The 25,446-nt window shown below is 50.8% G+C and overlaps 13 protein-coding genes across 13 annotated transcripts; 7 read left to right on the forward strand and 6 right to left on the reverse strand.

Annotated features, from left to right (window-relative positions):
- Positions 1–91: 91 nt before the first annotated feature.
- AtWU_03624 (vitamin H transporter) lies at positions 92–1,758 on the forward strand (the record flags this gene model as incomplete). Its single annotated transcript, XM_035498736.1, has 5 exons — positions 92–306; positions 359–1,094; positions 1,152–1,400; positions 1,471–1,640; positions 1,692–1,758. 5 exons carry the CDS (start codon positions 92–94, stop codon positions 1,756–1,758), a joined length of 1,437 nt encoding a protein of 478 aa, XP_035354629.1.
- Positions 1,759–2,276: 518 nt separating this feature from the next.
- AtWU_03625 (HpcH/HpaI aldolase family protein) lies at positions 2,277–3,101 on the forward strand (the record flags this gene model as incomplete). The annotated part of the gene is made up of 1 exon (XM_035498737.1): positions 2,277–3,101. One exon carries the CDS (start codon positions 2,277–2,279, stop codon positions 3,099–3,101), a length of 825 nt encoding a protein of 274 aa, XP_035354630.1.
- Positions 3,102–3,144: 43 nt separating this feature from the next.
- Positions 3,145–5,573, reverse strand: AtWU_03626 (Zn(II)2Cys6 transcription factor; the record flags this gene model as incomplete). The annotated part of the gene is made up of 6 exons (XM_035498738.1): positions 3,145–4,433; positions 4,487–4,809; positions 4,862–5,014; positions 5,070–5,285; positions 5,332–5,426; positions 5,499–5,573. The coding sequence occupies 6 exons, from the start codon at positions 5,571–5,573 to the stop codon at positions 3,145–3,147; spliced, it is 2,151 nt and encodes a 716-aa protein (XP_035354631.1).
- Positions 5,574–6,100: 527 nt separating this feature from the next.
- AtWU_03627 (D-3-phosphoglycerate dehydrogenase) lies at positions 6,101–9,345 on the forward strand (the record flags this gene model as incomplete). Its single annotated transcript, XM_035498739.1, has 7 exons — positions 6,101–6,167; positions 6,277–6,373; positions 6,437–7,333; positions 7,381–7,441; positions 7,488–7,537; positions 8,017–8,060; positions 8,198–9,345. The coding sequence occupies 7 exons, from the start codon at positions 6,101–6,103 to the stop codon at positions 9,343–9,345; spliced, it is 2,364 nt and encodes a 787-aa protein (XP_035354632.1).
- A 24-nt stretch (positions 9,346–9,369) lies between these two features.
- Positions 9,370–10,402, reverse strand: AtWU_03628 (SMP-30/gluconolactonase/LRE family protein; the record flags this gene model as incomplete). The annotated part of the gene is made up of 3 exons (XM_035498740.1): positions 9,370–9,389; positions 9,529–10,033; positions 10,097–10,402. The coding sequence occupies 3 exons, from the start codon at positions 10,400–10,402 to the stop codon at positions 9,370–9,372; spliced, it is 831 nt and encodes a 276-aa protein (XP_035354633.1).
- Positions 10,403–10,724: 322 nt separating this feature from the next.
- On the forward strand, positions 10,725–12,549 carry AtWU_03629 (sugar transporter; the record flags this gene model as incomplete). Its single annotated transcript, XM_035498741.1, has 5 exons — positions 10,725–10,848; positions 10,915–11,054; positions 11,108–11,293; positions 11,345–12,346; positions 12,400–12,549. 5 exons carry the CDS (start codon positions 10,725–10,727, stop codon positions 12,547–12,549), a joined length of 1,602 nt encoding a protein of 533 aa, XP_035354634.1.
- A 389-nt stretch (positions 12,550–12,938) lies between these two features.
- Positions 12,939–13,819, forward strand: AtWU_03630 (translin family protein; the record flags this gene model as incomplete). The annotated part of the gene is made up of 2 exons (XM_035498742.1): positions 12,939–13,129; positions 13,204–13,819. The coding sequence occupies 2 exons, from the start codon at positions 12,939–12,941 to the stop codon at positions 13,817–13,819; spliced, it is 807 nt and encodes a 268-aa protein (XP_035354635.1).
- A 289-nt stretch (positions 13,820–14,108) lies between these two features.
- AtWU_03631 (RPEL repeat-containing protein) lies at positions 14,109–14,712 on the reverse strand (the record flags this gene model as incomplete). The annotated part of the gene is made up of 3 exons (XM_035498743.1): positions 14,109–14,287; positions 14,388–14,488; positions 14,555–14,712. 3 exons carry the CDS (start codon positions 14,710–14,712, stop codon positions 14,109–14,111), a joined length of 438 nt encoding a protein of 145 aa, XP_035354636.1.
- Positions 14,713–15,627: 915 nt separating this feature from the next.
- AtWU_03632 (uncharacterized protein) lies at positions 15,628–17,276 on the reverse strand (the record flags this gene model as incomplete). Its single annotated transcript, XM_035498744.1, has 3 exons — positions 15,628–16,784; positions 16,837–17,028; positions 17,255–17,276. 3 exons carry the CDS (start codon positions 17,274–17,276, stop codon positions 15,628–15,630), a joined length of 1,371 nt encoding a protein of 456 aa, XP_035354637.1.
- A 443-nt stretch (positions 17,277–17,719) lies between these two features.
- On the reverse strand, positions 17,720–18,736 carry AtWU_03633 (sulfurtransferase; the record flags this gene model as incomplete). Its single annotated transcript, XM_035498745.1, has 2 exons — positions 17,720–17,774; positions 17,835–18,736. The coding sequence occupies 2 exons, from the start codon at positions 18,734–18,736 to the stop codon at positions 17,720–17,722; spliced, it is 957 nt and encodes a 318-aa protein (XP_035354638.1).
- A 419-nt stretch (positions 18,737–19,155) lies between these two features.
- On the forward strand, positions 19,156–19,605 carry AtWU_03634 (anaphase promoting complex subunit 11; the record flags this gene model as incomplete). Its single annotated transcript, XM_035498746.1, has 4 exons — positions 19,156–19,297; positions 19,359–19,390; positions 19,453–19,516; positions 19,568–19,605. The coding sequence occupies 4 exons, from the start codon at positions 19,156–19,158 to the stop codon at positions 19,603–19,605; spliced, it is 276 nt and encodes a 91-aa protein (XP_035354639.1).
- Positions 19,606–20,005: 400 nt separating this feature from the next.
- On the forward strand, positions 20,006–21,160 carry AtWU_03635 (uncharacterized protein; the record flags this gene model as incomplete). The annotated part of the gene is made up of 1 exon (XM_035498747.1): positions 20,006–21,160. The coding sequence occupies one exon, from the start codon at positions 20,006–20,008 to the stop codon at positions 21,158–21,160; it is 1,155 nt and encodes a 384-aa protein (XP_035354640.1).
- Positions 21,161–21,605: 445 nt separating this feature from the next.
- On the reverse strand, positions 21,606–25,227 carry AtWU_03636 (putative kinesin family protein (BimC); the record flags this gene model as incomplete). The annotated part of the gene is made up of 2 exons (XM_035498748.1): positions 21,606–22,541; positions 22,591–25,227. The coding sequence occupies 2 exons, from the start codon at positions 25,225–25,227 to the stop codon at positions 21,606–21,608; spliced, it is 3,573 nt and encodes a 1,190-aa protein (XP_035354641.1).
- Positions 25,228–25,446: the final 219 nt, after the last annotated feature.

Genomic DNA, 25,446 nt, shown 5'->3' on the forward strand with positions numbered 1-25,446 from the left:
ATATGTGGGCCATATAGCCCCATAAAAGCGCAGATGGCATGGACAGTAACAGACGTATTTGTCCATACTCCACGATACATTTTCATGAGCCATGGCGACGAAACACGACGAATATCCTCTGGACGACAGGGACTCCAAGATTATCGTGGAGAACCTTGAGGATGTCTCATATCCAGAACACTCGCTGGCTCAATTTCCTCTTCTGCGGGAGAAGACTCCCACTGAACTCGAACACCTGGACAAAGCTGTTTTGAAAAAACTGGACTACTACTTTCTGCCATGTGTGACATTGATGCTCCTCATGAGGTGAGCTTGCTATAACTGCTACTATCAATCTCAGGCACTAACATCCCCATAGCTACCTCGACAGAATCAACGTATCCAACGCCCGTCTAGCCGGCATGCAAGACGACCTCCACATGTCCGACACAGAATGGTCCGCCGGAATCTCCCTCTTCTACGTGGGCTACATCATCTCCCAAATCCCAGCAAGCGTCTTCATCGCCAAAGGCAAACCGAGCATAATCTTCCCCTGCATCATGCTCTCCTGGTCCGCCGTGACAATCTGCATGCCGGCCCTCACCTCTGCTTGGGGCTTCTGTCTCTGCCGATTCCTCGTTGGCGTCACGGAAGGGCCCTTCATCCCCGCTGTCTCCCTAATGACCTCGTCCTGGTACACGAAGAAAGAATCCCCATTACGGATGGGCATCTGGCACGCGGGAAACATCATCTCCAATGTATTCTCTGGACTCCTCGCCGCAGCCATTCTCACGAACATGGACGGCATCGCTCACCTCCGAGCATGGCAGTGGTTCATCCTATTAGAAGGAATCGTCAGTATTTTTGTCGCCTTGATCGCATTCTGGTTCCTCCCGAACTTCCCCGATAATACTAGTCGACGGTGGTTCAGTGAAGAGGAAGCTGAAATGGCAAAGTATAGACAATTTGTCTCAGCGGGAGGGATTCACGAATATGATGATGGTGGTCGCTGGAAGGGTGTGTGGCTTGCCGTTAAGGATCCATTTACGTGGCTGTTCTCGGCAATGCATTTTGCGCTTATCATTGCACAGTCGTTCAAGGATTTCTTTCCTTCAGTGCGTATCAATCCCCTACTCTGAGATTCTACATTGTGCTAATGATTGCTACAACAGATCGTCGCAACCCTCAACTTCTCCGAAGTCGAAACCTACCTCGTCCAAGCTCCGCCATGGGTAATAGCCTACATCGCCACCTTGGTCCTCTCATGGTCCTGTGGCCGATTTCTCAAGCACTGTTGGCACATCGTGATACCCATGCTCATCACCCTCGCCGGAACAGTGATCATGATCTCGACCTTGAACATCGGAGCACGATACTTTAGCTTCGTCTTACTCTGTACTGGACCATTCGTCGGTCTGAACGTAAGATAACCCACCACTTTCTACCCACTCAATCTAAACCTCCCACCACCCATACTAATCAATAACTCAGATCCAAATATCCTGGGAAACCAGCGTCGTCCCGCGCCCGCGCACAAAACGAGCCGCGCTCGTCGCCATCGCGAATTGCGTGTCGTCCGTCTCGCATTGGTTCACGCCATACTTCTTCCTCACGTCGCAGGAGCCAAGGTACGAGACTGGAGGGGGGATTATTATTGCGGGGTGTGGACTTACGGTGTTGCTTTGTTTGGGGACGAGTTGGTGGTGTGTCAGGAGGAATAGGGAGCTGGAGAGGGAGGAGGTGGAGGGTAATGGGTCCGGGTGGAGGTTTGTTACTTAGATAGGGGGGAGGTATGCTGCTGGTGAGAGGGATGGGATGGGTAGTTGTAGGGTTGTCTGGGTAGGTGGATTGTAGTGTGGGATTCTGCAGTGATTGATGTTGGGGTGTGATGAGGAAGTGTGTGACATTTATGATTTGGCATATTGACTTGTGACTCACTCTATCTCTCTAAGTTTATTGTTTGGTATATTGCGGTTATGACTCATTCTGTTATTTCTTAGCACTAGAGTAAGTACCTATGGCTATGAGGTTGTTCATACTTGTGAGGATGGACATTTTCCGAGCTGTAGGAGAAGTTCCGGATGAAGCTATAGACTCATCGTCCAGCAGCCGGATATTCTCCGGATTGCTAAATTAGACAATAAAATATACTTTTGATGTTACCGATGAACATCAATATATAAGTAACAGTATAAGCTCAGTCCAGCAAGATCATTTTCATCAATCAAAGAACAATTTTTCCAATTACATCTCAAATCAATCACCATCTACATCCGAATTTCCAAACTACCACCAAAATGACCCAGTCCGACCCTCAAACCACCAGCATTTCCAACCCCTTCCGGACGCGCATCCTCTCCGGACAAATAACCCCCCTCCTAACAGCCAAATACCTAACAACAAATGAACTCCCCCTCCTCTGCAAAACGACCTCTATCCACGCCATCTTCATCGACATGGAGCACTCCGCGCACGACATGCGCACAGTCTCGCAACTGATTCTCGCCTGTCACTGCGCGGGCATCTCGCCCGTCGTGCGCTCGCCTTCCAAATCGCACTTCCATATCAGTCGCATCCTCGACGCAGGTGCCTCCGCCGTGGTAATTCCCCACGTGGAGTCCGTCGAAGAGGTAAAGGAATTAGTCCAGCATGGGAAGTACGCTCCCCTGGGAAAGCGCGGCTGCACGAATAACCAGCCGGCGTTTGGGTTCCGGCATGTGCCTACGAAGGTGCAGAATGCGGTGTTGAATGAGCAGACGATGCTGATTCCGATGATTGAGACGCCTGGGGCGGTGGATATTGTGGAGGAGATTGTGGCTGTTGAGGGGGTGGATGGGATTTTGGTGGGTTCGAATGATCTTTGTTCGGATATGGGGATTCCCGGTGGTTATGATACTGCTGAGTATCAGGATGCGGTGAAGAGGGTTATTAAGGCGTGTGCGGATGTTGGAAAGCCTGTGGGTATTGGGGGGATTCCGGGGAGAATGGATCTCTTGGAGATGTGGTTTAAGTTGGGCGCGACGTGGTCGTTGGGTGGGCAGGATGGGGCGATGGTGCAGGCGGGGATGAGGCAGTTGAGTCAGAAGTATGAGGATATCAATGTGAGGTTGGAGAGGGTGTAATTAGATGGCTTGTTTGTATTTGATTGTGAATATATATTGTTTTTTACATGTCGAGAAAGTGGCCCGCAGCTGATGATCCGTACACGTACTCCCCTAACATGCCGGCCTCCATACTCCAGAAGACGTTGTCCCCAAATATGTCCCATGATAATTGTTGGTTCTCTATGGCTGCGGCTTGCAATTGTATCATATGGGCCTCGTTGGTACTTGCGTCGGGCGTCAGAATGGGCCACGGCGGGTTATGTTCAATGGCGGGTGCAGGATGTTCATTTTCAGTATTCACACTACCGTCCAGGGGGAATTGTATGCTTCCACTTTGGTGAGTGGTATCAAATGGGATATGCTGTTCGCCATGCACTGCATCTGGTCGTTGGTTCTTTGTCTTGCGCAAGATGTCGGCCCGCAATGCTTCATATAGAGCGACATAGTGAACCGCATCAGGAAGTTCCTGGACCATGAGCTTCAATGTTTTCTCGCCCTTCTTGACAGCTTCAGAAGCACTCTTTATGGTCTGAGAATCAAGGTCCTCTACAACTGAAACACAAAACATGACAGATAATCCCGCAGTGAACAGAGTCTGGAAGTAACTGCGTGTGTATGTCACAAGCCCCTGGTCAAACATTGCACAGAAAGTAGTAATGGTCCCCACAGAAAATTCAAGGCAGATGCTGAGGAGATCTTGCGGAGGCACATTGTTTCGTTTAGGCACGAGATCAATTGCTTTGCGGATAATAAGTAATCGCTCTCGCATTAGGAGCAGATCGTACCACTCCTGCCTCTCATACAAGCATTTTGGGCTGGAGAAGACAGGTGCAGAGTTCCTCCAACTCTCCAGCTCATTCAGTAGCTCGTCAAGATCTGAATATATGGTCCCGCTGGCTGTGGCCAATTCAATTTGTGACATCTCCTGCTCAGCTCTCTCCTTAGCCTTTTGCTGAAATCTTGTATGGATCTTTGAGGTAATCTTGCGTAGTCGCAAGCAGAGGAGAAACACCGAAGTCTCAGTTGTATGCATAGAATTCAGATGTGCCGTGCTCATGCGATGGAAGGAGTCTAGATCTGCAAATACACCAGACTGCCCGGCCAACTCGAGCTCCTCATCATCTGCGTTGGCCGGAAACCCGACCTGGATGTCTTTGTCGGCTATCGCGGGTGGGCGGTCCAACATTACAGAGGTGTATCGATCCAGCATATAACACTGCCAGAATGCCCGTCTCCGCAGTTGCTCCTCTAGCAGATGGTCATCTGGGCTTTTTCGAGGTCGACACTTATGTAGACCCTGCTCAATACACATTCTGGTACTAAGTTGGATCAATTCCCATATAGAAGTACCTACAGACGCAGTCAGTAGTGGATACGACATTGTTATTGCGAGGACACCGCACCAATGTGATAATATATGCCAAATCTGCTTACGAGCAACAGATCCTGAATGGACTCCAAGCCTTTCAGGAGAAAGCCTTCTTCGAGGTGTTTTAACGCGGAAAGAAAATAGCCGTAAGGGTGGTACTGGTGCTTGCCGGCTCGGTACAGTGGGATGGCGCCGATGGCAAGTATCATGAATGTCCGAAATAGTTGGTGCTCCGTTGTTTGACCGCCACTGGCACTTACATGTTGGTCTTCCAGACTTTGGGGGAAGAGTGCTTGGTATAGATCTTGCACATATCGACGCAGCAAGAAAGGGTTCTGGACATGAGATGCTCCCAAGCTGTGATTTTGTCAGCGTGGATATGAGGTCTGCAATTAAGGGGAACACATACTAACTGTTGAATACAACCAAGGCCTCTTCAGCTGATGGCAGTGGATTCTGTTGGACACTGGTCTCTAGAATGGTAGCCCTCTTGGATAGGTTTTGAAGAAGCTTCTGGTTCTGCTCCCTCCATTGGGGATCGGTGAATAGAAGACTCATAAAGCTGTTGGTCACTGTCAGCCTAGAGACCACGATTCCGAAGGAATATCCACCAATACCTAATCCCAGCACCCTCGGTGTAGTTCGGGGAAAGGCTCATATTATTATTACATCCATCCGCGGTTTCAACAATGTGGCCTAGGCTGCCATGGGGAGCGGGCCCCGGACTATTTTCGTCTGCCGATGAATGTTCCTCTGTATCATTCATCACGGGTTCTATGTCAATGACTCCTGTTTGAAGGCTTAGAACCTTCTGTTCCAGCTCATCTATATATCTTCGACCAGTTAATTATTATTTTTGAATTAAAAGAGGACACTTACTCCCGCGAGACCGGCTCACTACCATTCAGGCTAACCGTCAAACAAACTTGTCCACTCCTCATACATGGCGAGCATTTTGGACGAGCGTTGTCACACTATTGACCTCCAATGGTCAAATCAATAGCCTAAATCGGCATGGTTTGTGTCTCAACCATTGGGATGTTTACCTTGGCTTTCTTCGTGTAGCATGACTGGCAGGCTGGAAGTCGTGGGAGTTGCCTGTCCTCATGTCCATTGGCCATGATGCCGGTAATTGCTGAAGCACACAACCTTCATCACCAAGATCAGACCAGTGGATTTGCAGTCTTACTATGTTTCGCTACTGCATATCCCCTCCCAAAAGCTTCATGAACGAAATTGTGGGGAAATAATATGGAGAAGTGAATAGCCTCGGCTACCTGTGGTAGGGTCAATGTCTTAGCCCTGCCTTGCCTCGCACCTTCCCCGTAACTCAGCGAACACAGGTCTACAGGCGGCGTGCGAATCACTGCTTCGCAAAATCATGCTACATGTACATTATCATCTTGCATTGAAGCTAATTCTGCAAGTACCAAGGTCACGTCTTTCCCTTTGCCATTAGGGATACATCTTCCGCATCGGACAATGTCCGCAGAACCCATCCACCCGCAGTGGGGATTCGGAAATTCTCCGCCACACAGCTTCCCCGCAGCCAAGACCAGCATACCCCACGAGGGCTACGCACGTTTCTTGCACTTGTAGCGTGATGGCATCTCACGTACTCCGAAGTTCCATGTCTGGGCATTGAACCATGGAAGAAAGCCGTCGGACAAGTCCTACGCCTCAGAGTCCCACAGCACAACGGAGACTCCAAGCCTGTGAGAGATGCTGGAAACGGAAGCAAAAGGTGATTCTGTCCACTACGAAGATAATCTTCCTCACTAACGTGGTGCAATCAGTGCGACAGGTTGCTGCCGGGATGTACAGCTTGCATTGAAGCAAAAGCCAACTGTTGTCCACGAAGCGTCCAGTTAGGGGGCACCGCAGAGGATGCAAGTGGACTTTCCAATGCTGCGCTTCCTGAGTAAGGATACACTGACTTCACTATCGTCAGGTCTGTTTCAGAGCTGATGTTGACATGAATCAGCTACATTGAGACGCTCAAAAGAAAGGCGGAAGTTCTGGACGATCAGTCTCGGCGCCGACGACCTCGTTTATCAACCAACACGAGCGATGGGAGACCATCGCTGCCATCCAATATCCCGACAGATGCTGCACATGATAGTCCACAAACTTCCCACGACACTCCGTTGACGGATCAAACCAGTCTCACTGAAAGATCGGTGCAGGCGGCCATGGGAGAGATTGAATTCCTGTCCCGCAATGCTATGGCAGAGCCCCGTGGTGAGGCAAGTAGGTTTCCCCAGGAACTAGCAATAGGAAACATGATAAAAGCCACCCTTGCTATTTCAGGGAAAGACCCAACACAGTCTTCATTCACTTTGTCTCAGAAGTCAAAGTACAGGAACATGTTGGGACAGACCCCTACACTTACCAGAGAGGTTGTGGCTGATTGTATGGGCCGTTTCTTTGGGCATACAAAAGCCCTTTGCCCCTGTATTAACGAGGATGAGATGCTAGAATATCGCGACTCTTTCTTCGATGGTAGCCATGTGTCTCATACAATTTCGTATACCGCCTTCAGGGATTTCAACGTGTATATGGCAACAGCTATTGGGATGCTACTGTCTCCAGAATCTGGCATCGAACTGTTCGCCAGCAGTTTGCACAGCACGGCCATGCAGAGCTTCCCTACTATCCTAGGCAGTAACGATGACTTGAACATGTTGCATTCTATGCAATTGATGATCATTTACTCAATGTTCTCCTCGATGGGGGGATCCACATGGCATCTTGTTGGCCTCGCCATGAAGAAGGCCATATCGTATAGGTTCCATAAAGAGCCGCTTTCCGACATTGGAATACCGGAGCAGAAGCTCAATCGGAGAAGAAACATATTTTGGAACTTGTATATACTTGATAGGTATGTGTATCTTTGATCATTGACAGAAATTGTCTGACCTCCTGCAGAACTATTAGCTGCGCAATGGACCGGCCATTCAGCATTGAAGATGAAGATGTTACGCTTCAGGTACGTCTGAGAAACTAGCTCGATGCGTGTGCTAACATCATCAAAGCTTCCATCTCATGGAGATATCAGTCCACCAGACGCGCTCGACTTTCCGGCGTACGTTGTCATGCACGCTCGACTAATATCTAAGATGCGAGGCTCTTCACATCAGCAATCAATTTTCCACTACGGAAGTTTCTCCTACTGGAGAGATATACCTAGGGGGACGATAGGTTCTAATATACCACCAACTTCCTCCAGAACAATACGGCAGCTCACCTGTAGGTCCATGGTCTGCCTGGCGCAAATCAGTGGATTTGAGCGAAACGCAACCAGGGTTTTTGGGACCACACATACTATCCGGCAAGATATAATAAACACATGTAGTGAATATATCAGTAACGAGTATTTGGCGGTGGAGGATGACTGCTTCACGGGATCATTTGTTGATGCTTTCGATATCTTTTCTGCGGGAGTGGTTCTTACCTGCCTGGGAAGGATGTCGCCATCTTCCGATGTCCCGAATGTAGCCAGTGCTCTCAACAAATGTACTTCTCTCTTGACCCTTCTCGGAGAGAGATTCTCGGCACTTAAAGCTCTTTGCAGAGTGCTCTGGTGCTTGCAGGAATCAGCAGACATGGTAAGTAATAGTTTATGACCAATAAGTACTTACATCCGACGCCCTGCAGAGCTGACAGGAAAGGCGCAGGTGAATGAGTTACCGGAAATAGTCCCTCACGCCCTTCGAGTGATGATCGAAGGTACATTTCGGAGTAGTCGCCCAGTTCGTTGACTTGCGGACCGGAAAGACTGCCTTCGGAGAATACCCGCCGGACGGAATCCGAACCACTCAGGCATATATCATAGCAGTCATTGTCCAGCAAAGCAGTCAGAACAATTTTAATATTGGCTTGACAAACTCACAGTGCATAATTACTCTTTCTCGATCCAAGATGGCACCCAGCAGAGACGACGATTTGTTATCTTCCCGCCAAACCGTTGCGGATAAGCCAACGGTGTACCTTCTTGACACGTTCCCTCCCAAGGCAATCGAACATGCCAAAACACTATTCAATATTATCCAGCCTCAAGATGAAGGGTTCCAAAATTGGAGAGAGAATGCGCGCGCTTTGTTAATCCGAAGTTCGTATTTTACTGCTGAGGATGTCGCCAGTTGCCCGAATCTCATTGCGATTGGCAAGCACGGAGTAGGAATTGACAAGATCGACCAGAATGCCTGCGCAGAGAGAGGCATCAAGATCCTCAACACGCCTGGGGCGAACGCACGCGATGTGGCAGAATTGGTCGTTGCCCTTTCTCTGTCGGTTGCTCGTGGTATCCGGTCCATTACAACTCGCCAAATGTCAAAGCCAGTCCCCAAGGAGACATGTAAAGGGCTGACGTTGTACCAAAAGACTGTCGGGATTATCGGCATGGGAAATATCGGACGGACTGTTGCCGAGATATTTCGGGGTGGCTTTCAGACCGACATCATCGCATACGATGCTTATATGCCGGAGGACATATGGACGCATATCCCGCACACTAGAGCCAGCAGCATCGATGAAGTTATTACTCGGGCAGATATCCTCTCGGTCCATGTCCCTCTCACTAAGGAGACACGAGACATGATTTCCTACGACAAGATCTGCGTGATGAAGCCTGATGCCATCCTTATCAATGCGGCTCGGGGAGGGATTGTCAATGAACAGGACCTCACACGGGCATTGTCCGAAGGCCGTCTTTGGGGTGCCGGGCTAGACTGCCACGAACAGGAGCCTCCCAGTTATGAGAAGTATGGCCAGCTCTGGGAAAACTTGAATGTGATCAGTACACCGCACATTGGAGCTGCCACATCGAGGGCACAATTAGCGAGTGCTACGGCGGCGATTGACAATTTGCACCAATATCTAGCTAGTTTGTGATATTTCAATCTAAAAGACACATTCTTACACACCTCCCATGACCCCTACTATACATTAATCATATTTTAGCCTTCAAAACCCTCCCCCCAACCACCCCCCTACAATGCCACCTCACGACCTGCACATTCCCCTCCAAACTATCCGTAATGAACAATGTCCTCCCATCCTCCCCTCCAAACGTACAATTCGTCAAATTCTTCCCTCCATCCTTCGCAGTAACAATCCTCGCCTTCGGCACACCCTCCTTATCCACCACAAACACACACCCAAGACTCGGATGACATACAAACAAACTCCCCTCCTCATCCACAGCCAACCCATCAGGCCCCGCACACCCAAACGACTGAAAGAACAGCCCTACCTTCGACGTACTCCCATCTGCATTCAACGGCAACCTCCACACAGAATTCTGCCTCGTCATAGCAACATACAAGAACCGCTCATCAGGAGACAAAACCAGCCCGTTCGGAGAAATCCCGTTCGACACAAGACAATCTAGCTTCCCGTCGGGAGAGAGCCGGTACACGCACCCAGACGGGTCCGTCATCCCCGTTTGACCCTGGTCCGTGAAATAAATCTCGTTCTTGCTGGAGATTACTAGGTCGTTGGGACCTTTGAAGCGTTCTAAGTTGCGGCGGGTCAGGAGGGGAGTTAGAGATTCAGTTTTTGGATTGTAAAGAAGTATTCCCTGATCCCATGACTTATCAGCATTTCGATTCTTTCTACTGCGTGGGAGATGGGGTGTATTCACCTGCTTATAATCGGCAATCACCAAACATCCATCATCTCGAACAACAAGCCCATTGGGCTCCCCATCGTAGCGGACACATTCCGTCACATTCTTGTCCTTATCTATCTTGAGGACCCTCCCGTAGGGAACATCTACGATGTAGAGATCGCCGTTGGCGGTACAGACTGGCCCCTCGAGGAAGATATCAGATGCTGGGCGTGCCGAGCCGCTGCGCCACTCTGTTGGTTGGCCTGTGCAGCGGAGGTGGGAGGGGATGCGGGTATAGATTTCGGCCTGGATGGTTGGGGGGGCTGGGTAGAAGTTCATTTTGAAAATATCAATATTTAATGGGTTAATGTAAATGGACGATGTGGCTGGTTGGTTGGTGTTGGTCCCCGCAATGTCTCGCTTATATACTACTAGTACTTGTAGTAGTGCCAATTCGTGCAACAGGACTGGATCCGATCCGCGTCGGACATTTCCCGGCGTTAGTGCTACATTGGGTGTGGGCTGATACCACTAGTAACATGGGGTTGAGATGGTAGGGTTTATTTATAATTTGCGAGAGTCCGGGGTTACCCCGTGCTATCTGGGGTCTGGGGAATCTGTCAACTGCGGTTGAGTGTTCAAGGTTCAGGTTCGAGTCAAGATGGGTCTTATTACTGAGACGAGAAAGGCTATTAAGGATGCTCCGAAGGGCATGTTCAATGCTTATGTGTTGATGTGTACGTGTGTGTTTGCGTTTGCTGGTGTGGCTAAGGGGTTTGATGAAGGTATAGTATATTAATGTAACACTGTGTGGAAGGGTAGAGGGCTAATTGATCGTCTGCTGTTGGTAGGAAATATTGCATCGCTTGTTACGCAGCCACATTTTAAGGCAAAGTTTGGGATTGATCATTTGTCAGAAGATGATTATGCGAATACGAAAGGATGGATTGTCTCTATTACTACTGCTGGTGCTGTTTTTGGTTGTCTTGGGGTATGTTGGTTTCGAACTGTGTTCGTGGTCTGGTGATACTAATGTGGATGCAGTGCCCTCGAATCAACGATCGATTCGGACGACGATGGACCTTTCGTCTCTCGACACTCATCTATATTGCAGGAATTCTTGGGCAAGGTCTATGCAATGGGAACCTGTCAGGGCTTTATGCTTCGAGGTTTATCGCGGGGTTGGGATTGGGCGTGCTTACGATTGTGCCACCTATATATATTTCGGAGGTATGCATTCATAATTTAGTAACGAGAGGTGTGTTCGACTAACAGACATAGATCGCACCCAAAACGATTAGGGGTCTTCTTACACTGCAGCACGCTGCTTGTCAACAGCTCGGCGTTGTATTCGGCTTCTTCATCAACTACGGCGTGACAAAAAGCTACCCTGGCGGTGATAAACAGTGGATGCTCCCTACACTGTTACAACTCCTCCCGGCCACCATATGGCTTGTTGGATCCTTCCTCTGCTGCGAATCACCTCGATGGCTACTCTATAAAGGCAAACGACACGAAGCTGCTACCAACCTTGTCAAACTCCGCCACCTACCCCTCGACCACCCCATCATAGTAGCCGAGCTAGCAGGCATGGACGCCCAACTCCTCCTAGAAACCGAATCAGTCGGCGAAGCCACAATATGGGAGCTCCTAAAAGAGACACTCATCCCAATTGAGAACCGACGTCGTTTCCTCCTCATCTTCATGGCAAACCTCCTGTCCCAATGGTCCGGAGCCAACGCCATCACGCAATACTCGCCCACGATCTTCGGCTACCTGGGCATATCCGGGGACGAGTCGACCTTCCTAGCGACAGGTATCTACGGCGTGGTAAAATTTGCCAGTACTCTCGCGTTTGCCCTGTTCATTGTTGACTTCATCGGTCGTCGTCGATCACTGATTACAGGCATCTCCCTACAAATAGTCACATTAGTGTACGTGGGAGCCTACCTCGGCGCCACGAAGGACATGACCTCAGCCCAAATTAGCAATACACCCAGTGCCTCGCATGCATCAACCGCAGCGATAGTGGCTATTTACATCCACGCCGTGGCGTGGAGTATTGGGTGGTTCGGGATTCCGTATCTTATCGGGTCGGAGATTTTCCCGATTAGGATCCGGTCATTGAATGTGTCCATTTCGATGGCTTTCCACTGGGCGTTCTATTTTGGGTGTTCGAGGGCTATGCCTAGTTTGCTGGCTGCTACGCATCGCTGGGGTGCGTTTCTGTTCTTTGGTTGTATCTGTGTGATTGGGCTGGTGTATGTGTTTTTTGCTATGCCGGTGAGTATACCCTGTTTGCTGAAGTGGGTTAGGATGAAGCTAATTGGGCATAGGATACGACTGGACGGTCGCTGGAGGCGTTGGATAGTCTGTTTCAGCGGCCTTGGTATACGGTGTATCGGGTGGCTTATCCGTCTAGTGAGGCTGTTCGGGTGGAGAGAGAGGATGCAAAGTTGGGGGTGGAACATGTTGAGAGAGCGTGATGGACTTCAGATGTGCTTCTTTGAGTGCTATCATAAGAACTGTTCAATAGGTTTGATTACAGTAAATATTGAATTGAACTCTGCTATGAATCCATTTCTAGAGAGAATGATACCATATTGAATCTCCTACCCCAATTCATCTCTGATCCGATCAGATAAGATAACACCTCGATCACCCTAAAACAGTAAAGCCCCGCGCCAATAATGACATCTTCTCTCCCAGTTTGATTCCGTTGCATCAATTCTCCCCTCTACCTTCCCACCAACACACCACCACTGCCACCACACATTGACCTCATCCCATGGCCGGAACAAAACGCACCTGGGACGGACAACCATCACCCAACACCACCACCCTATTAACAAGCACCCAACCACAACCACCCACCATGGCAGACTCTACCACAGACCAACCCGAACAGCAGCAGCAGCAACAGCAGCAACAACCCAACCCCTTCATTCCCATGTTCACCACCTTCCGCGACGAGCTCGACGAGCACCACGACCGACGCGAACGCATAATAAAAGCCAGTCGGGACATCACCGCCCTCAGCAAGAAGATAATCTTCGCGTTGCAGCGGTATGCCAATCCCCAATCCCCAATCCCCCACCTCCCCACCACCACCACCACTAACACAAACAACAACATAATAGTATCCGAACCCTCAACCACCCCCTCCCCCCCAACCTAACCAAAGAAACCACCACGCGCTTCGCACAAATAACCACGCACTTCACCTCCCTCCTCCCAGACCTAACCCCCGCGCCCAACACCCACCGATACATGCGGCAACTCAGCCCGGCGATCCAAGAATTCATCGAAGCCATATCCTTCCACCACTACCTCACCACGCAATCCCTGATTACTCTCGAAGAAGTGCGGAAGCATCTCCCCTCGGGGATCCTCGTCACGGAGGAGGATTATCTGCTTGGGTTGTTTGATTTGACGGGCGAGATGATGCGGTTTGCGGTGACGGGGTTGTCCGCGGGAAGTACGTCTGAAGGTGAGGAGGGGGGGCTAGGCGAGGAGCAAAAGGGCATTGTGGTGGATTTGAGGGAGATGAGGTGCGGGTTTGAGGGGTTGAGTGTTCCGGGTAGACATCGCGGGGTTATGTTGAGGGATATGGGGAAGAAGGTGGATGTTATGCAGGGGAGTGTGGAGAAGGTGGAACGCGCGGCGTATGGGATTTTGGTTAGGGGGAGGGAGAGACCGAAGGGGTGGAGGCCGGATTTGGTGGTGAGTGGTGGGGGTGGAGAGGATGAGTATTGAGTGGTGGTTGTATCTATCTTAGTTTCATCCTGGGTGACAGGAGATATGGGGGAATGACGGATGTTGTACGATGTACATGCATATCAAGCAAGTAACAAAATTATGAGAATAAACATTGCATGACCATTACCTCATCAATCATGTACGAGTATAGTAAATACTCAATATCTTCAGAAACAACCATCATAAATCAGAAGCATTCAAATCAATCAAAACACCAAACACCATATCCATCCACCCATTACCCATCCATCATCAACATCATCATCAATCACACCACCACCCCAGTCTAAACAGCCGGGAACCTCGGATCCTCATCCTCCGTCAAAATGCCCTGCGAAATCAAATCCTCGGGATTGGGCCGATTCTGAATCTTATGGTCGAGGTGATCAGCCAACATATGTTTCTCGAGCTCACGGGCATTGGCCTGCAGTGCGGGGGCGGCGTGAGTGGTGGGGAGGATGTTTCCTATCATCATCAACAATCACCAAGCAGTCAGCATACCTCGCTCTATTTCCTGATAAAAATAAAGAAGAGTATATAGTATAGTATATAGTGATGGACATACGCTCAACCAACTCCTCCCTCTCCGGCCGATGTTCAAGATGTTTCTTCAAGGCGTCTGTCGTGCGTTGGCGGGCGAGTTCTTGGCGGGTTGCTTGGAGGGAACTATCCTCTTTATTAGTATTTATCTTATTGTATAGATGGATGGAAGTATGGGAAGGGGGCAGGTACGGAGCAACATTCGTGTCCAGCAGGATATGTCTATCTTTGAGATCCTGCACGTCGGGACGACACTGGAGATGCTTCTCCAGGGAACTGCGACGTTCGGGAGATGCGGAGAGAGGGGTCTCGTCGATGGAGGTAGCTGTAGTATGAGTGTTGAGGTCCATTGCGGGGTAGACTTGTTGGAGCTTGGATGGGTGGGATGAGTAGTAGTATGCTAGGGTGGTTGTGAACGCTGGGCAGGTATGGAAGATGGCTGGGTATATACAGTAAGTGGAAGAGTGGTGTGACTGGGATAAAGAATAGAAAGAAGGCTGGTTGTCCAGGGGATTAATGAGGGGAGGTCAAGTGATGCGTGCGGAGGACGAATCCACGGGACTGGCGCCGAGGAGGCCCACTGGACGATGTCATCACACCTGACTACTACCATTTCCATTTCCATTTCCACTACAACATTAACAGTCAGGATTCAGGATCGGTCACTGTTGCATTCTAGTCACACTGGATAGTTAACAGTTAGCTAAGTAGCAAGTCGCAAGTAGCTCGGTCACATCGCCAATCTGTTCCCCCCTCCAATTATTCTCCGTAGCAATCGAAAACATGTCCAACAAAGAGTAACGCAAAGAATGACTGCTATATCTGTTTTGTAACTGCAGAGTAGAATGTCGAAAAGCGGCCTGGGAATTGCCCACCACAACGTGGCTAGGAGAAAAGATGTGCTCCATTTCTTCCCTCGGAAGTCCGAAGGATTGAAAGCAACGCCATATGAGGACCCAGCATCTACTACGCCTCTCGCAGCCTAAGCGACGCCCAGAGAGTTCACCCCGACGATGGCCATACTGGATCGAAACTGTCCCGTATCCGATTCCTCTCGTCTACCGCATTTTCGCATCCGTGCCGTCTGTCCAGGACCTGTCGCCCATCAATGTAGCCAGTCGCATCCGACAACAAGTCTGACCTTAGGCAGCCCGGGAATGGCAGAACATATCCTTTCTGCTTCGTGTAACAACCACAATGGTCTATTTCAAGTTTGAGAAATATTCATCCGTCCATCTGCACAGACTGACGGACCCGACCATTGATCAAGGAACCCAGAGCTTACCACGGCCGCGGCTGCTGCCACGCGAAGGACCCCGAGAACCACCACGGCGGCTGTTCGAATAGTTCCGAGATGCCCCCGCCATGCCACGTGCGGCCCCGGACTGGGTGCTCAGATCAACCGTGGGCTGCTGCTGCTGCTGCTTCGTCACACCCAGCGATCGGCTAAACGAGTTGGGGTCGATTGGCTGCGTCGGAATCTCCATCGTAGCCTCCACCGGCGGGGCGACAGACTTGAATGCAGCGGCCTTGCGAGTGGTGCCGCCGCGCGAGCCACCTCCTCGAGTAGATCCTTTGCCGCGACCGCGGGGGACGAAGACAAGCTCATCCTCGTCGCTCTCATCTTCGTAGGAAAGAAGAGACTTTGGCTCTGCGGTAGTCGTTTGGGTCTTCTCCACGTATTTGCACCGGTTCTTGTATTCGCGCTCTTCGTACTGAATGGACGTCCGCAGCTGATGAATGTTCTTGACTCCGATACCGAATTTCTGCGCCCAAACCTGGGTAGGCCGATCGTTCGTAATGAGAATGCATGTTTTTGCCGCGTTAGCTGCATCAGGGCCGCTGTGCAACCGCCACAAGAGGGCGCTGAGCAGCGGTCTGAGCATCAAAGGAACCGTCGGAATAGTGGACCCCGACGCAGAACGACGGTGCCCACTCTCCGGCTTCTTTTTCGCATCCTTGCCGACGCCATTGACAACATGAGAATTCGCACATTCGGGACTGGTGCGAGAGCTCCTGGAGGACGGCCGGGATGCAGGGGCGCTGTGAGTGCCGTTTGACGTGATGGAGACCGCATCGGATTCTTTCTTGAAATTCAACTTGTTGAGTAGCATTTGCGACAGATCGTCGGGAGCGGCGCCGTTTTTCTTCGTATCTTTGGACTTATCCTCGCGATTCCGCTGCGCCACCTGGTCGCCCGGAAGAACTCCGTTGGCTTCGGGTTCCTCCTCGAACTCCGGAAGGAAGAACTTCTCCGCCTCGGTCCAGTTCTCATATTGCTCCATGGGACCCTGCAGGATGACTCGTTCGGCGGAAATGTTATCTTTGCCGGAGGTAACACGGTCGAGGAAACGGACGGCCTCTCGGGCATTGATGGCGACTTGGGATCCGGCTCTCTTCAAGGCATGGAGGCGTTCAAGGGCTAGAGAGGCATCGGTCAGCAGATACGACTGGCGTGTCATCGAGTCACTCACTGTAGAGAGGAACGATAAGAGTGATGGCGCCGTTCGTGGTCCATTTTTTGATTTCGCTGATATTGGTGGTTAACGCCGTCTCGTCCACGGCACAGTGGAAGACCTTGCGTCCGGTCGACATGGCTGGCTGAGAAAGGTCGACAGGACCGGTCGCGTAGTTGAAGGGTGAAAGACTGGAAAGCCACAAGGGCCCTAGACCGAACAGCTTGCTTGGACGACTGCGACCGAGCCGCAGGCGTGGTTAGCGTGGTGCTGAAGCCCGCGAGGGAGGTTTGGATTGATTGGGATTAATGGAGGCGGAGGCCTGGGAATGTGGGGGCGCTGGTTCGAGGACCAGAACCATGGCCATTCACAGCCCGACCGCCAGCCAGATGCCAGATTGAAGGAATGAATCACTTACAATGAAAACCTCGCTCACTAGGGAAGATCATCTGCAGCATTTTGGGTCTTAAATCAGCGATCGTGGATGGAAAAGAATCGAGGCGAGATGGTGAGCGAGGAATGAATCCATCAGCGGATCAACTGAAAGCCGCGGGATTCGCCTGGGGCCTGACTAAGCGCCAAACGGATTCGACCGATTTTCCTGTCATCATCATATATTCTCCTCCACTATTGTTCCCCTCATAACACGCCCCTACCATACCCCAGTGACTCAATGGCTGCCCCAGTGTTATCATCACCTTTACTCATCGCTACACGCTTATCTTATTTGGGATTTCCCCGGGTACTTCTAGATGGTTCGATCTCTATCTGGTATGGTATAATTGCGGTTGCTGGGATCGAGATGGAGGGGAAAACGCTATGTCATACAAGACCCGACGATCATCAGGCCAATCCAATCTCCTCGTCTTCAAACCAACGTCAGCTGTCCTTTCTCCCGTCTCTACGTTGCCTTCTTGATGAGACCCTCCTCGGGCTTGACACGTTGTGCCCACTCACTGTCACCGTTGTCAGCCACCGAACCTTTGTAGAAAGTCAGGGATCGGGAAAGAACTTACGTCCAGCTGCCATCGTATACCCTCCGTAGGTTGGGCTCTCCAAACTCCGCTTCGCCTAGTGCCGTCTCAATGATAGTTGCTGTCACACCGGTGCCACAAGAGCTGATGATGGACTTGGACTCATCAATATCCTTGCCTTCGAAGATCTTGCGTAGCTCTGGCCCCGGGAGATAAGTCTTGGTTTCCGGGTCCAGCAGCTGTTGAAAAGCTAAGCTTTGGGAGCCAGGAATATGGCCTGACGACAGGCCCGGACGTGGCTCAGGATCGGTTCCCGCCCAGCGGCCGTACGAGCGTGCGTCCAGGATCTCTACTTCCTTTGCGCCCTCCTTCCTATGCTCCTTGGCGATCTCCTTGAGCTCCCGGTAAGGGATCACGAGTTTTGAATCATACGTAGGTACGGGGTAGTTGGTCCGCTCCGGCTGGGAGGGCTCACCCGTCTCCGTCGGGTATCCTTCGCGAACCCACAGCCTGTAGTTGTTGAGTAGATGGACTCGAGGGTGTCCAAAGACCCGAAGGGTCCATCCGACGCGGGGAGCGCTGAAGATGCCCAGCTCCTCAGTGTCGTAGACCACCACCTCATCGTCGCGGCGAATGCCAAGCTCACTCATTGCTTCAGCAAACGTTTCGGCGGTAGGGAGCATGTGCGGGTAGGGCGAGTCATGATCCTTAACTCCGTCTAGGTCGAAGAAGCGAGCCTCCGGAACGCGATGCTTGCGGAAGATGTCAATTCCTTTGCGACCCTCGGGGTCGTTCGGCATAAACCAGGCCGCGCATAGCGGTACCACACGAGGGGAGGTGGAGATCTTCGTGCGCGGGTTTTTCTTGAGGGCGGAATCAAGCTCCTTGGGGGTAATCAAATATGAGTTGAAAGAGAACTGGCGACATTGGTTTGCGGTGGACATGGTGGACCGAAATAGGCGAGTCGGTGAAGGGATGGAATTCCGAAGAGTTACAAACGCCATGTTGCGAGGCGGGGGTGCAGATGCAGTAAATATGAGAGAAATTGTTCAAGGATTATTTACATTCCGCTCAGACCGTGGTGTCTGATTAACCCACCTGCAGGTCCGGAAAGATGAATGAGGGGGAGAAAGAAAGGAAGAGGAATAGTGTGGGAAGCGCAAGATCAATGGACAATGACGGGAGAGCTTCGCTATCAGTCCGTCTTTCTCCTCGCAAATGCGGAGGTGGCCATGTGAATTTCGGGAAAGCCTGTCCGCTTATCGCCCGGTCCACTTCCCTTCCAACCACCTTCCCTTAACTTCCCCTTCCTCCCGACACTAAACGAGATCCCCCATTGCAATCCAATCAGTCATCCTCAGCCATGAAGGTCACCATTAAAGAGTGGAACGCCGTTGCTACTTGGCGCTGGGATATGCCCGATGATGAAGTGTGTGGTATTTGTCGGGTTCAGTTCGATGGCACATGTCCGACCTGTAAATTCCCAGGTGATGATTGCTCGCTATGTATGTCAACAGTACTCCCTTTTTCCAAACTGCATAGTTATTAACCAGGAAATTTTCACAGTGCTGGGAAAGTGTGGTCACTCCTTTCATATGGTGCGATTGTGGATCTTGATGTTCTCATCCTGAAGACGAAACACTAACATTAGCCAACCCAGCACTGCCTCATGACCTGGATTCAACAAGAGTCCTCCAAGGGACTCTGTCCGATGTGCAGACAGAGTATGTCATTCATATCCCTGCATTTAAGTATGACTGCTAATCTAGCGGCAGAATTCGAATGGAAGCAAAACGACGAAGAGGATGAATAGCAACCTCAGTACTCGACAACCTAAGTGGACTGTTGAAGGCGTTGGTGGCTACTTGCAAATTATGATACCCTGCGACTGTATTTCTCTTCTAGCATAGAGCTATTCTCATACTACTATTTGTCTATATATATATTCTTGAGCACAGGTACTCCAACATCCGTGCACAATAAACAACAACTCTGTTTACCGCCGATCGGGTCACCTGACGCTATCGATAAGGCAGCAGATGATCCGCGACGAATGCGGCAAGTCAACTTCCTAGTAAGTAGCCAGACTAAGACTAAAGTAGTTCCCCAGATAAGTTAGTAGTACTATCTCAGGTACCGGCCCTGCCACGCTCTCACTTCCCATCCTCCCTCTCTATCACTCCATTCTAACCATGTAGCTCCTCCCCCCAGACATGTCTCTTCCCAAACACACCTCCCCATCTCCCTTATCCTCCTCACCCTCCCGCCAATCAGTCCGCCGCACCTCAGGATCTCGCCCCCAGAGCATCATCGACCGGCCCGGCACCGCCCAACAAGTCACCGACATTCCGGAGGAGCACGACTCCCACGAAGCTGCACCTGCACCAGCTCCAGTCCCACAAGTGCACGCCCCTACCGAGCATGAAAAACCCCACGAGACAACATCAACAACCACACCATCGCACGCCACCTTCCAACCCTTCTTCACCTTAATCGAAGACGCCAACTCCTCCGAATACCACCACCCCACAGTACACTACATCTTCTCCGACGATGACACAGACATCGTGACCGAGGCAGCTCTACGCGCCCTAGAATCCGAGCCCGATCTTTTCGCAGCCAACGGAAAGGGTAAATCCAAACCTACACAGGACCACAATCGTCAAGACGGTGGTGAACAAGGCACATACCCCGAAGATGATGACTACGCCCACCAGAGGAAGGAATCACTCCTTCCGGACCCTATCCCAGGTGTCCGCGATAACTACGTCATCCTCGATATAGACTACGCCTCGCCAGATGGTACACATCCCGAGACGACAGTCTCAAACACCGACGGCGGCGCGGCCAGCGCTCACGAAGCCCAAGGAACAGGACCTCCGCTTCCACAACAACAGCAACAGCAACAGCAACAACAATCATCGGCGCATAAATACACCGTGACCTCCGCACACAGTTTATCCCCAGCATGGCAGGTTCTGAACACGCAACTGGTTTCGGCGCCTACTTTTGAGAATAATAATAACTCGTCTGGGGGACAGCCGCCGAACGGGAGTCTCATGCTCAAAATTAAAGGCACGGCAGGACTGCCTATGAATATGCCGGGGAAGGATAAAGATAGAGAGAGGAGTAGTCAGCGGTTGGAGGATATGATGGATCAGTTCGCGAAACGGTTATCGGAGCTGAGACAGGTTATTGGTGCGGAGGAGCAGATGGACGATGCGGAAGAAAGAGTAGAGGATGACACGGCATTGCCTGAGGAAGGCGATGTCGAGGGTGCTCCTGCGGATAACACTGAGGAGCCGATCGAAGCCGAGCCTCGTGTTGAGGGTGGTGGGGAGAATGAGGGGCAGTCTGTAGAAAGTTGAGCTGGCAAGTGTAGATGTCCGGACTGGTTACTGTAACCATGCAGTGTGGCAAACATTATATGCACTACTTTTAGGCACCCACCATGCTACATACTACATCCTATGGTCTAATGTTAAGCGGAAATTATGACGCATTCACATAGCCATTTGTGGCTAATCTCCGTTGTAGCAGACGAGGTATCTATACCAGAAACAGTTGTAACACAAACTCCCAAACACCATATTGCAAAGTTTTCGAAAACCACCCATCCCGCATTCAAAACAAGCACCCAGTCAGTGTCCGTCTCCAAACATCCAGTCAAAATACGATATCAAACAACCTGTCGTTCTTCAAAATGGACAAATCCCAGGGTATTAGGGTATCCCATAACGCCTGCCGCCACCAAGCGAGATATTTTAATATTCATGCACAATGCAAATCAAAAGAAGAGTCAAGCACGTGACACTAATTGAAGGGCTGGTTTCTCAGCCTTCTAGCGCTGGAAGGAGGAGGAACGTTTTCCGGGCCCTCCAGCATCCCAGCCATCTTCCTCGTCAGCTTCTTCTGCGAGAGCTTGCTATCAGTCGAGGTGAGATTGGAGCAACGTCTTTTCGCAGGCGGTTGGTCGGTGTCTTCGGTTTCCGGGGTGAGGTCCATGGTAATCCGAGGGGTTTCTACGCCGGCAGTAGATGATTTGCGGTCTCCAGCGCTAGATGCGCGCGGTTTTACGACGTTTGCATCGACTTCCCTAAGGCCCGTGTTGGAAGGAGTAACCGCGGTTTTGGGTGGTAAAGATCCTACCTCGTCCGAGGTGTCGTTGAAAACGAACCCTTTGGATGGGGGAGTTCCAGGAGAGCTGTCGAGCGTGGGAAGCTGATCTTCGCCGCTGAATGGCAGTGCTGTGAACTGTCTGGACGTTCTCATCCGGGTTTTCAAGCAATCATGGCCTTCAGTCCGCGGTAGGTCAGACGGATAGTCGTAGGCGCGCTTCCTGGGAGTCACGCCAGTGGAGACATATTCCTCGAAGGCTCGGTTCCTGATGTTCTCCCGAAGATCGGTCAATGGCTTGCGGACTTCATCCGACAGGGGCATGGTCGACTCTTGCAGGTTGAGTTGTTGCTGAATTGCACCCTCTTGTAGCTCACTTAGACGGCCACCAAGCTCCGTGAACTGTGTGTTCACAGAATCATATGACTGGTGGACATTGGACGACATGTTCTGCAGGCTTGAAAGGTGGGCGTCACGGTAACGGCCATTCTGCGAGCGAGCTTTGGCGACGAAATCGTCCAGTGCTTCCATTTGTTTGCTCATGTTATTCACCTGAGCATCAACAATACGGACCGTCTCCTCGTGGACCGACTCTGTAACCTTTTGGATAGAAGCATTGCGTTGATCGAAGACCTACAATATTAGTATAAGTGGGCACAAGTATTCAGAGAGCAAATCTTACCTCCCAGTCACTTTGCATCCTTGACCTGATGTCGTCTTTCGATGCAGTGACGTCCTTGGCAAATTGTTCCGACTTGAACACCCATTCGTCAACATGGCGGTCATACTGCGCAGTGGCGTGCTCCAAGAAGTCTCCAGAAGATGTAAGATCCGTGCGCATTGTCTCCACCCTACCCTTCAAGCGGCCAAATTGCCTCTGGCGAGACTCCTCAATCAAAGCCTTCATCTGCGACATCAGAAGATCACGCTCAGCTTCAGCATTAGCACTCTCCTCCTCAAGGGTCTGTGCCAAGTGTGAAGATGCCCTGCGGTTGGCCTCGACCGCCTTGGTGTTAGCCTCCTGGAGCTCCAATCGCAGCTTGTTGATCTCTGCTTTTTGTCCATTGAGATGCGTAACCATATCCTCGAACACAGTCTTCAAATCCTTGCCAAGAGCACTGTAAGAAGAATGCAGTTGAGCATGGAACTCGGAGAACTCGCCGATAACCTCTTTGGAAATGCGAGCAGCTGCAGCTGAGAGACCATTCAATCCTTCGCCAACCTTACGCTTAACATCCTCGCGTAGATCCTTAATCTCTTCAAGGACTTCGTTCATCTCATCATGGGCGCCCGTGGTCTGAGAATTCGCCTCACGTTCCGCCTTATCGAAGAGGCCTGCCGATTGAAGCAATTGCGATTGGTTCGATTCGATATTGCCGAGTTCACGCGTGACAAACTCGTTGATCTTTTCGGACATGGCTTCCACAAGCTCGGAATGTTGCTCCTGGAACGCCTCAACCTTGGAATCAATGACCGTAGTGACATTGGACACTTCCGCAGTAGACACCTGCCAGGCCCGCTTGTTGGTGGCATCCAGGTCAGTCTTGCGTTGTATCTTGGCGTGCAGGCCACTGATATCTTCCACCGTCGTATCCAAAGTAGACAGAAGACCTGCGCCGAGATCGCGAAGTTTCGCTTCTGTCTCTTCATGCGCTTTACGCAGCATTTCCTCCTCCTCGAGCTGAGCTTTGGTGTCCTTGAGAACAATCTCAGTCTGCTCAAGTACATCATTGGTATTAGCAAGAGCAGCACGTGTTTCTTCATTGTCCTTCTTCAAGTCGTTGAAATTGCTCGTGAGCGTGAAAAGTTCCTGAACCTTGTGTCGCAAGCTCGATTCCATGGACTCGATCTTTGCACGCTGTTCCTCATTGACGATCCTTCGTGATTCGCTTTCCATATGCATCTCTTCCCAGGAATCGACGCTCATATACACGCCATTTCGGTGTCGCGTAGCAATAAGCTCTCCCTTCAACTTCTCAATCTCTGCTGTGAATTCACGAATGAGCGTCTTCTTCGGCATCGTTGAGTTGATCTGTGGCTTGTTGCGAATATTCTTCGCTCTAAATGCATAATCCAGCGTGGAAATAGTTTCCTCCAGGTTACTGCGGGATGGTGAGACCGTAGCAATGATGCATGTCTTTGTTCGTCCTCCGAGAGAGTCTTGCAGCAGGCGGGTAAGCTTGGATTCTCGGTATGGGATATGGGGGCTTTTGTCGACCAAGGCGTTGATCACACGACCCAAAGTGAGCAAGCTCTTGTTGATTAGACCAGCTTCGGTCGCACGCTTGTTCTCAGCACCGCTGCGCTGGATATTCTCACTACCAGCCAAATCGACCAAATTCAGCTTTCCGTGGCTGATATGCTCGTCGCCGGACTCTGTAATTCGTTTCGTAAGGACGGTGATAGTGAAAACAGTGTGACTCCGGGAACTCAGGTCGTTGCATTTTGTTGCTGCTACTTGCCGCTTGTGACTTCCCTCCTGGAGCAGCTTTATTCCAGCCGACGCTGAGTCGATGAATGTTTCCTCCATACCCTGAACAAGCGTGCTCCCATGGCCCTTCTTCGACTCGTTTTCATAGATTTTGAGTTTCGAGTTATCCTCGTACGCTAGCAGATCGCGAAGCTCTTCATTGTATAGTTCGATGAAGGAACACTTCACCGTGCTCTCTGTTTCTTGGAGCTTATGGAAGAGTGAGTAGAGCACACGCGGAATAATACCAGCATTGTCTGATAGTATGCCCAGGGTATCCGTCATGTCGCCTGACATTGTGTAGGTCTTTCCGGTTCCCGTCTGTCCATAAGCGAAGATTGTGCAATTGTATCCAGCAAGCATTTCGTTAACTATAGGCAACACAACATCTTCATATACAGTCACCTGATCGGCAGCTGCTGAGAAGACCTTGTCAAATGTGTAGGCTTTGTTGGCCAAGGCATTTGGGCCCATGGATAATTCAACGCATTTGCCTTTTACTCCTTCAGGAGTTGACACAACGACTCCGCTCTTTTCTTGGATCTCCCTGTCGTTGCGGCCGCGGCATCTTACCACAACGTGGATGCTGGTGTCTTCGTTGATTTCACGTTCATAGTCTCTTTCTTTGCGCTTGGCAATAAGACTGGTGGTGGATGAATCGGTCGGCGATTTCACCGCGCGCGAGCTGCTTGGGGGCGCTTTCGCAGTAACTGCTGGAGAATTGGCTCTGGTCGAAGAGGGCACCGTTGACCCCGCTCGTCGCGTTGATGGACGTGTTGCTGGGCGTGTAGCTGTAGTTGTCGTACGTCTTGTTGGCAGCCCAGAGGCAGGCCGTTGTGGGCCGGCCATAGTGGACTATAAGATAAAGTGTAACAGGTATCGTGTCGCTTCAATGCAGTGAGCAATGATGCCGCAAAATCTCAAATTAATTGATCAACATAAGGCGACAAAGTTGGCGGCGACTGTGGGGGATGTCGGATAAGGAGGTCGAGGTTGGAGTATTTACCGATGTTGATGCGGGATTCTCAAAACGGAAAACGTAAACAAACCGGCCACACCGCCCACGTG

This window comes from Aspergillus tubingensis, assembly GCF_013340325.1.
Source record: "Aspergillus tubingensis WU-2223L DNA, scaffold_5, whole genome shotgun sequence".
In the NCBI taxonomy this organism is placed as follows: Eukaryota; Fungi; Ascomycota; class Eurotiomycetes; order Eurotiales; family Aspergillaceae; genus Aspergillus; species Aspergillus tubingensis.